Genomic DNA, 11,164 nt, shown 5'->3' with positions numbered 1-11,164 from the left:
TGGGGGTGTTGATTGATGCTCAGCTGAACATGAGCCAGCAGTGTGCCCAGGTGGCCAAGAAGGCCAATGGCATCCTGGCTTGCATCAGAAACGATGTTGCCAGCAGGAACAGGGCAGTGATTGTCCCTCTGTACTCAGCTCTGGTGAGGCTGCGCCTCAAGTACTGTGTCCAGTTTTGGGCCCCTCACTGCAAGAAAGACATTGTGGCCCTGGAGCAGATTCAAAGAAGGGCAACAAAGCTGAAGAGGGGTCTGGAGCACAGCGCTTATAATGAGTGACTGTAGGAGCTGGGATTGTTCAGTCTGAAGAGGAGGCTCAGGGCAGACCTTATTGCTCTCTATAACTACCTGAAGGGAGGTTGTAGTGAGCTGGGGGTTGGCTTCTCTCGTGTAACTGGTGATAAGACTAGAGGGAATGCCTTCAAGCTGCACCTGGGGAGATTCAGGCTGGACGTTAGGAAATACTATTTTTTTGAAAAAGTGGTCAGGCACTGGAATGGGCTGTCCGGGGAGGTGGTGGAGTCATCAACCCTGGAGGTGTTCAAGGAACGGTTGGATTTTGTGTTGAGGGACATGGTGTAGTGAAAACTATTGGTGATAGGTGTACGGTTGCACTGGATGATCTTATAGGCCTTTTCCAACCTTGGTGTTTCTGTGATTCTCTGATTCTACACAGATGTTTTGGCAACCCCCCTTCGGGAATGTGATAGAGTTTTAAGGCATGAATAAGAGTTTTCCCATGATAACTCTTGGGTTATCTTTGTTATCAAGAGTTATCCGTGGTTTAGATGTTAGAGTACTGACATGGGTACATTTAATTACTTATTCAGACCTACTTGACCTAAATATCAAATCTTGAGAGTCTTAGGATCTCCTGAAGATCTACCCAGAACACATACTTCTCTGTCTTTGGAAGACATCACAGCCTACAATTGCCTGTTGCCAACTCCCTCTTCAGACATACTGTTCTTGTGAGCACTGACAGAGCTTCTTCAACCAGGCTGAGCTGGATTAGCAAAGAGCTACTCTTTAAGAAATCAGACTGACCTCGTTTATTTTGGCTGGCTAAGAAGTTTCCTCTTGAGCGGCTTTGCTGGTGGGTTAGAGGCAGGCAGCAGCTGTCTGGAGTGGAGAGGTGGCAAAATGTTGAGAGAGTGACTCCCTTCCACTGGCATAGCTGGAAGCATACAGTATTACTGTCTGCAAGCAGTTCCCTTGGGCAGCAGTGAGAAAGCCCCTCAGGACTTTCCAGGGCAAACGGATGAAAAGGAAGGATCATGTTCCACAAAGCCCTTTCTTCCCCAGGCCATGTGCTCGGCAACATCCCTCAGCCTGAATATACCTCCAGCCTGAATTATCCCTTATTCCTGCCTCAGTGCTATTGGCTCCTTTTACCCAACACACTTGAGCACAGCAGCACATGGAACTGTGCTGAGACTCAACTCAGAGACAACAGCTTTGGGTTAATGCTAGCCAGTTTGTTTCTGTTGTTGCTGGGTTAGTGTTAACCAGATTCTCAGCCTGGTTCATTGCATGAATGCATGAACATTTGCTTGGCAAATGAGTTGGGTGTGGGAAGGTGGAGAAGCATTTGAGTATGACGAGATAATCACATTGATGGGATGTGACAGTTCAAACTGTCTTTAAAATGCTATGTTACTTTTGTGCTTGTGTATACGTGCACACAAAACCACACAAAACCACATGTACAGAAATAACATAGCATCTATTTATACATACAAATACGTAAGCTGGATAGATTTCTTATTCCATTTCACAGTTACTTTGTGGATAGCTCTGCTAGTATGATAGAGATGTGCACAGGCTGGAAGCTGCAAGTATCTCAAGCCTGAATTCCCACTGACTTCTTTAATACTGGAGTCCAACTTGATGTAGGACAGTTTACCTCTCTCTAAATCAGATATATGATTTATCTATCCACTTCTATTTTCTTCCGTAATACATGCATAAATATATTGAATAGAATTAATTGATATTTTTATACTGACTGATATGACCTATAGTATTCTAGCAAATTACTTATAGTCATGAACAAACATGCCTAGTTGTAGGCGTTTGAAAATACATAGCAGTATTAGGAGTTAAGACGAGGGCACTTTTCTCCATCTTTCCATTTCCGTGTTGTTTGCAGCACCTGACTGAAAGCATTGTGCTTAGTTTCCTCTTGACGTTAATGATATTTATGTAAGGAGATACGCTGACTTTCATTGGTCACCCCTTTTGTTTCAGTGGTTTAATAAGAAACTGTGAAATAGATGTTGTGCAATTTCAAGGCAACTGCTCTGGGAAGCAGAAAGGTCGTACAAGGAATGAATAGTAAACAAAGAATTAAAAATATTTAATAAATTGTAAAGTAGCAATTTCACAGTCGTGTCTCTGTCACCTAGACTTGAAGGAGTTTGTATGGCCAAGTCAAGGAAGGAATAAGACTGCCAGATGAAATTTCTCAAGTTATGAGGAACGTTTGCCTGCTGCTGAACAGACTTGGTACTTTTTACTTCGTTTGGATTTCTGCTGCATCTTGTTCTTTCTCAAAAAATTGTCAAGACCTATGTACAAGTAACCTGGTAAGTTCTGAAAAACTGCACTTAATCTCTTGAAACCCATCTGATTGTTAGCACTGTAAGAATTTTCAGTTACAGATCAAGTTTTAATTTTTTAATTCCATATTTGAGTAAAAGCAGAGTGTGAGAACTACTACTTTACAATTGAATTTATAAAACCTGGTAAAGAAAATATCCCATTAACTGGATTGCATGAGTTTTCATATGCTTCTGTTTCAGCAGATCCCTAGATTACTAAAAATTCCAGAGACCCTGGAGTGTGGAGGAGAGAGACTTTTTCCACTCAGTTTATTCTCTTTACTTACTGGTTAATCCATCTAGTCTGTGATTTTTCTTATGTAGTCCTAGGGAAACTGTAAAAACCCTGTTGCTTCCACAATTATCCTGAATTTGTTTCAGTTTTATTTTTGAATCTCTTAAATAATAGTCTATCTTTAAGAAGTAAAGCAAGTGGCTAGATCCTTTCTTAGTATTCCTTTAAATCAAGGGGAATTTAGTATTTTTCCTTCTACTGATGCACAACAAAGATAAGCAGAAGCTCACAAATCCAAACAACAATTCTACCTCAGGCTCTCAGGAGTTACCTACTTGTTTCTATTTGCTTGAAACGTTGATGTGTTTAGAAGACCATGTACCTTTGCTCTGTAAAAAAGTACATTTTGTGCCTCTGGGCTAATTGGCTGTGTAAACTTACTGCAGAATGTTATCACCTGCTCCATTTTGTTTCGTACATTTTCCTGACGGTTCCTTTAGAACTATTTCTTAAATCCAGCACCAGTGAAAGAGTTAATTGTTTTCCCCGATGGAAGCCTAGCATGCAGTGGCAACTTTAATGGGGATCCTTTGATTTAAGCTTAAATTAATTCAGAATAAGAAATGAGTTGCTCTTCCTATCAGCTTTGAAAGACAGAAAAATCACATTCATGTGCGATGAATGTATGTGTCAGGGATTCAGATGAATCTGAGAGCTGTAAATCTTATTTTACTTCTTTAGTCTACTTGTTGTGTTCCCATTTACTTCGTGACAGCTTTGCGTGGGTCTGGGGTTCTACTTACTGTCACATTATCTGTGTCCCAGCATGCAGAAAATCTCTTCCTGAGGGTTGTTGTGTTAAGAATGATCTTACTTGCTCGCAGGATCAAACTTGAGAACTAGCATTCAGCTTTTCAAAGGCTCTTAGATACACCCTCAAATCATTTGTGCTGCACAAGAGGTGACTGGTTTTACACACTTGGTGTGATGTGGAAAAATAGGCTGGGAAGCACTTCTGGTTAAAGAGAAAGGCTGGTCACCATTTGGCTGCATAATGTCCATCAAAAGGGGGCCAGATAAAAGGCAATTAGCTTCAAGGAAGGTCTTTCTGCCCTCCAGAGGTCAAAGACACTTGGCTTTGTCATTTATTCCATATTTACTTATGAAGCATTTGTTATTGACTTAGTGCACCAGAATGAGGGGGTGAGGGCCAAATTCCTACCTGTGATAATTAAATTAACGTTATTTGATTTTGCCAAATCTTCTGTCTCATGGTGCTCTGAAATTGGTCTCATGTGGGAAGCTACCTGTGTGTCAGCAATCAATTTATTCATATGATTAAACACGAGTCAAATAAATTTTGTTTTACAAGAAACCGATGTTTTAATTTAATAAAATAATTGGGGGAGAACATGTTGACTCTGTAAAAATGTATTTTTTCCTGTTGTAGGAAGGAGAACTTGGAATTGCTAACCTTTGCAATGTTAGTGACATCAATGTGGCAGTGAGTAATGGTTTGCTTTATTAATTACTGACAGTTTGCATTACTGCTATTTGAATAACATGAGTACAATGGCCATATTGTCAAAGACCAGATGTATGTAAGATGTGTACTTAGATTAAAGAGGCAACTATCAGTCTTTTTGCTTAAAGAAAACTCTATCTATAGAGCCTGACTCTGTATATCTAGATTTTGTCTACAAAATTCATTATCACACCGATTCATAAACAGTAATTCTTTAGAATAGGGGGCAAAACCAGTGTTATCCCCTAAATGTAAATCATTAAAAACTTTTAATCAGCTAGCTTTGTACAGTCCAGTTTTGCTCATTTTGCTTTCTCAAGGGTTTAATGGGAGAAAACCTAAATCAATTGTTTAAAATTTAGAGTTCTGTATGATTTCAAAGGTTTGTACTGATTTCAGGAGACTCTTTAGCTTAACATGAACTTTCTGCAGCAGCATTTTTGTAAGACAATATTCTCCTACTGATGCAAGTCAAGTTGGTAGTTACATATATATGCTTAGACGAGCTATGGAAAATTCATCATCAATATTTTCTGCAGAGATTAGTGAGAAGCAGCCTCTCAGCAGCTGGTATCTAGCAAGGCTGGATCTTTTATGATACTGGGACCATAAAAGGCTGTGTTGTCATGACAATATATAGCACAGTTGACTTGACTATTTGCTCTTTGTTATCGGGTCTTGCTATTTTTTTTTTTTTCATCAGGCTTTGTAGTACATGATGCCAGAGGTTCCTGCTTCTAAAATCATTCCCTTCCATCTTCCCTTTAAAAAGAAAAATTAACTAACTATCAAGAGGTGGATGGGAGACAATAAACAAGACAAGTAAAACATCAAGTTAAAATCACATGTTATTTAATGCATCTTTGAAAACATACCATTTTAAAGACTATGTCTTTCCTGTTGCAGAGCAGGAGGCTTTTTCTGATTGTCAGTCCACTGTGCTTGGCTGTGTTGCATAATGCTTATCTGTTACTTCTTCCCCATGAACAAGTTGCTCTGAGCCATTTTACTCTTTAGCACTGGAGTTTTCCTTCTCTTCAAAAGTGTGATTACAAAGTCCTTTTTAAGCCACCATCTATCTTTGCAGTGCACACAAGGATGTCAGTTTTGGAATGCAACAGCACAAGTCAATTGCCCTCTGAAATGTGTGAGTACTGCCTTAGTGTTGGTTCTATAACATTTGTCTCTGCTTATTAAATACAGATAATGGCAGATGTAGAAAACCTAATCAGAGCAGCATTTCTAAAAAATAGATGTAAAGTCTATAATTTTTTCAGCGCATTTACAATTTCTCTGTTCAGAAACAAATCACAGAATATTGCAAGTTGAAAGCGACCCAATAGGATCAGTAATAATTCTTGGCATAGGAATTACCTGTAACATCAAAAGTTTAAATTGTGTTTGTTCAAAAATTTGGAACACTTTATAATTCATCAAGCTCAACCACTTGCCCAGGTTTTGAAGCACTGAGGAAGAATTAGCGCTTTTAAGGATTTTACTTTGCTCCTATCTCATTGTTAAATGTAGACGTAAAAGTAGAACATGTCTTCTCTGTGGTTTTTGTGTGAGTATGTGTCTTTTCCTGTTTTTTCACTGTTCATCAATACAAAGACTTTGTGGTGTACTTTCACTGCAAGAAATTTCTGATTAATTGGTAGCTGTTAAAAGTACTCTGTGGTTATATTTATGCTAAGGCTATGTTTCACTTACTATTATGCTTCTTGTTTCACTTATTTGTTTCTTGTCAGAACAAGACATACACCAGAGAATGTGAGGTAAGTTAAATGTTATCAAATTGACACAAACAAAATAATCATAATTTCAGCTTCTCCAATGTTCATACATTTCTAAAAAATACAGTGTAAATACACAAACATATCTATCAATCCAGTTCTAATTGTTCTATGTTCTCTAAAGCTGAACAATGAGTTATGTGTTTGAATATACAATCCTTATTTCCAGCTTATTTGCTAAGAACGGTTTTGCATTGAAGGCTGCTATGTAACGAGGAATATTGCTTTAAAGAAAGCCGTCTGATCCCACCAGTATGAGACACAATGCAGACCTACTTAAGCTATTTTCTAGGCTCTCCCAGAAGTTCTATTCAGTTTTTCATTGATACTATCAAAGGTGAACCTGTAATAATGCTCACTAAAGTCTGAATTACACCAGCTTGGAGAGAAGGAGAGGCTAAACAAAAAAGAAAGGGCAAAATACTTTCCTGACTGGATAGAGGACATGAATTAGATAAAGTGTAATTCAAGAATGTGTCCTTTAGAGTGTGGAATGTGACACTGATGATGGCAGGAGTGCAGTTGGGACTGTTGAGGCCAGATTCTATGATTCCATGATTCAGATTCTATGATTCTATGAGTTGCTGTATCCAGCTGGAGGCAAGCACGCAGCAAAGGAGCTGGAGAATAAACCTGCTGAAGGGCTGGAAATGTAATTGGAAGGACAGATTTTTTGGAGGGTAGTAATGTGCTTTTTTAATCTGTGGAACTGCAAAAAAATACATCAAGTGGTTTACAAATAAGGTGGTTTTGGAGAGTAAGAACTGTTCAATGAGTAACTAAATTACTTCTGTAGAAAGTCCGCATCAACATGGGGTGTTTTTGATTTGTTTATTTGTATGCTTTTGCTTGTCTGGCCACACAATATGCCAGTTAAATTCACAAACTGCAAAGGCTTTTCAGGATTATCTTTCTGCTGGATCATCTGGCTGATTTGACTCCTCATGTAGTGAGGCGAGCACCATGTACTGCGCACAGGGGATCAGACCACTGCAGTCTGTAAGAAAGGAGGAGGGATAAAAGTGGGATTTCTCCTTTGGCATAGACTCAGCTCTGTTAAGTGATCACACCCAAGACTGAAGTCCAATTGGCATTACTAATTGCAGTATTACTCCTGTTGAATATTAGCTCTCACCTAGGAACAGAGCAATGGCACTGAATTCAGTGGTAATATGCAAAGAAAGGGCAGTTGCCATAGGTAGAGAATAAATTCTTGTTTTCAGACAGAGCAGATGGCAAATTTCCCTCCAAATTTCTAAGAGCTGGAGCTTCAGTAATCCTCTTACATCAAGCAAAAATTGGATTTATGGTGCTGACAAAGATCAGAAGAAGAAAGGAAGACAGTACAAAATACAAATGGTTGAAAATTTCTGTGATAGGTGAAGTTGAAAGCACTATGAATCAACTTGTAAAACTGACGGCACGATCCCCGGTAAAAACTTTACTTGGTTGTAAAGTTGCAACTTACAGCTGATAACTAAAGTCTGCTATGATCCATAAATTTGCCTGCTATTAATCAAGATAATTCACTTGGAAATATTTTTTGTTTTCTGAACATGAAAACTTTGGGAATACTTTTTAAATGCTTGCATATGGCACGTACTGCCTAGATGTGAGATAGTATGTAGGGATACACTACTGAACAAGCTTTTATATCCATTTCAGCTGCAATTGTGAGTTGTCTATAATAACATGCCTTATCAGTGCCTGTAAGGCCTGTAAGGTGCCAGAAGTGGATATACTGGAATCATAGAAATTGCCTCTGAATAATCTAAAGGTCAATTATCACTTGAAAAATGGCTGCTATATGAAACAAACTTCAAGATTTACAGGCTATATAAAGTCACAGGATCAAATGAATCCAAATACAATCCCAGTCTAGAAAAATGGAACTCATCACTTCTCAAAAGTCCTGAATTTTCCAGAGGCTCTGCCTTATAAATCATTTTTAATCTGTTGAGATGCATCTGGAAAATGTTTCTATCTCTTCTTAAGCTCTCTACTTATAAAGCTTGATAATGCCACAACTGGATTCCTTACCTAAATTAAAACCTCTTAGGAGTTTTATTTTTAAGATCTGAGTGTGATGAACTCACTGTTCCAGAGTAATGACATGGTTATAGTTTGTGGACATGACTGCAGGAGGAGTAGTAACTGGTTGTGGTTAAATTCGTCATACAGCTCAGCACCATGCAGCTGTATGCTCACTCACATCCTCAATGGGGTGTGGGAGAGAACTGGAAAAAGGATAAAACCTGAGGTACAGATAGTTTAATAGGACAAAACAAGGAGGTTTTATATACTACAAAATAGTATTAATAACGATGATAAAAGAACCCTGTGAACTGGACTGCCTCCACAGCCAGTTCTCCCAGTTTTGTAGTTCTGCATGATGCCATGTGATGTCCTGGTTCTGTTCCCTCCCAGCATATTGTGCACCCCCAGCTCCCCACTGGCAGGGCACTACCAGAAGCTTAGTGTAAACAGTGCTCAGAAACAGCTAAAACATCATGTGTTAACATTATTTCCATACCAAATCCAAAACACAGCACCATAGCAGATACGAAGAAGAAAACTAACTTGATTCCAGCCAAAACCAGGACATAAATACTATCAAGGAAGTGTGAATTAACCAGGGCTGCTCTGACAAATTATTGATTTTAACCATTTTGAAAATTCCTTGTATGAAAGTGCTTCACTGATGAAATATAAAAGAAGCAGGAAAGAGTGAAATACAAAATGTAAAATATATTACTAACAAGTTAAAAAACCTTATTTCCTAACTTCACTGCATTCTGTTTCCAGCTTTAAAACAGCTCCATATTTGTGCTTTCCACAAAGAGACAGTGTGTAAGGATGAAAGCCCCAATTCAGTGCTCAGTGAAATTGACGGAATGGCTCTCAGAAAACTCTTTGGAATGAGATTGTGGTTCTGATACTTTATTTTTTTTTTTAAACCACGTAATTATTTCCACAAGATTTTTATGTGTTCAAAATGCCCACAGGATTTCTATGTATTTGAGATGTATGCATTTCCACAAAACTAACCAGTAAGTTCTGTATTCCCACACAGACAGTTTCCTGCAAGTTTGGCTGTAGTCGTGCAGAGGATGCATATGGTGTTGAAGCACAGAGTAAGACTGAGTGTAGTCCTGTGTCTGATTCACATTCTGATAAATGCAGTTTTCCGATTACTGCTTTGTTTCACAGTCTGAATTTCTTTGGGAAAAAAAAAATAAATAGAGATATCCCATGTTTTTGTTTCATCAGAAAGCAACCATTTTCTTCTATTTTTCTTATAAAAATGAAATAACACCTTTTTTCCCCTTCCTTTCATGTACCTGAGACTTTTTGAATCCAATCTCAGCTATGTAAGATGATTCTTTGTAGAGTGCTCATCCTTAATTTGACTTCTATGTTGAAATCATTGCCAAATGCTCCTGTGATTTACATGGCTACAGTTAGGCTAATACTCTAGTTAGGGTAAGCACTGTTGAAACAGACCTCCTGAAAATGCTCTCTACCAAAGTCTCCCATATCTTCTCTAGGTTTCTGATCAGCAGATATTTACCAGGTACCTGTAACTACAAATGCATATACCTAAGTGCAGAATTGTATCTACCTTGGCTTTCAGTCAGCTTGGCCCAGTTCAGGCTTACTTATCAAACTATGTTTAGAATGTCTTGTGATTTATTCATCAATATTTAAAACAAATTATTTTCTGTGCTTCGCTGCTGTCAGGTGTTTGAAATAATATGCCCAGAGATTGCCATGAAGGGATTTTTCTCACTTTTAAGTTGTATTTTCCCCCCAGACTATTTGAACAAGCCTGGAGCACCATTTGCATCTACCATTGGAAGCCACCATATCACACTGGGTTGGAAGCCAGCTAATATCTCTGAGGTTAAATACATTATCCAGTGGAAGTTCCATCAGCTCCCTGGAGACTGGAGATACACAGAGGTAAAGAAGGACAATTCCTTTTACTTTGCAAGGTTTCTTTGGATTTATAATCCAGACCTACTTCTCTGGGATAAAAAAAGGTCATTTATTAATAGACTGTAATCAAGCTAAAAAACATGTGAGGAAAGAAAGTAATAGCCAGATTTTGGAACAGATGTGGCTGTAATTTACAGGTGAATTAGATGATTGCTTTATTGTTTTCTAGCAATTTTCTAAGACCAGTAAAGCATGTAAGGATGCTTAGCGTGTTTGTAGGGCACAGGTTATGTATATAATTTGTTATGTGCTTTATTTTAGAATAAACATTTGATAATACATTAGGCACATAAAAAAAGTTTTCCGAATCATGAGTAGTGTGAGAAGCTGAGAAATGAACAATGATTCCTTTTCCTCCAACAGAGGAATCTTGATGGAAAATTGCAGGCAGCAAGTTCAAAACAAGCACATGAAGGTATTTCATCACTGCATGTATGATTAAGATGTTCATCTGCACATGTGGACGTTAAATTACTGAATGTTAAAACCACTAGAATTCAAAAAAAATGTTTGGAATAATAACTATAGAAAAAAAAAAACTGTAGAAAAAATAAGTAGTTCTGCTAAATACTGATATAGCCAATAAATAAATCTGATGCAGCTTTAAAAATATCAAGACTGAGATTATTCTGGAGAAATATAATTGAGAGCTTTCTGATTCAATGTGGCAATTTTTGTATTACGTTATTTTGCGTCAACTGCACACTTGTTATCTTGCCATCATCTCTCTTGAAACAATTTACAGAGCACGACAAGTTAGTACGGGAAGGCATGATGACCATCTGTTAAGCAGGAAGCCCTTTAGAATTAATAATAGGTTGAATAACAGGGAGCAATAACGTCAGACCATAAATATTTTAGGGTATCTAGGAGACAGTGGAACTTAAATCTATAGTGCATATTATATCAAAATTTTAGAATTTAGTGCCTATAATGTCTTACTATTTTAGTTTTTAAACTTTATTCTTAATTTTACTATTGCATCCATCCTTTCCCACATTCGTTCATTG

General features: G+C 37.9%; 1 protein-coding gene across 1 annotated transcript in view; it reads left to right on the top strand.

Moving 5' to 3' along the window:
- Positions 1–2,473: 2,473 nt before the first annotated feature.
- ROS1 (ROS proto-oncogene 1, receptor tyrosine kinase) overlaps positions 2,474–11,164 on the top strand; it is a 71,887-nt gene continuing 63,196 nt past the window's right edge. The window contains exons 1-6 of the mRNA XM_042884036.1: positions 2,474–2,587; positions 4,288–4,341; positions 5,450–5,509; positions 6,111–6,137; positions 9,229–9,289; positions 9,970–10,118. Of these exons, the coding sequence (XP_042739970.1) occupies positions 2,474–2,587; positions 4,288–4,341; positions 5,450–5,509; positions 6,111–6,137; positions 9,229–9,289; positions 9,970–10,118 (465 nt within the window). The remainder of the gene's footprint in view (positions 2,588–4,287; positions 4,342–5,449; positions 5,510–6,110; positions 6,138–9,228; positions 9,290–9,969; positions 10,119–11,164) is intronic.

This window comes from Lagopus leucura, unplaced genomic scaffold, assembly GCF_019238085.1.
Source record: "Lagopus leucura isolate 7727_CA_CO unplaced genomic scaffold, USGS_WTPT01 Super-Scaffold_73, whole genome shotgun sequence".
NCBI lineage: Eukaryota > Metazoa > Chordata > Aves > Galliformes > Phasianidae > Lagopus > Lagopus leucura.
Note: the sequence above shows the minus strand (reverse complement) of the source record. Positions and strands in the feature narration are given on the sequence as shown.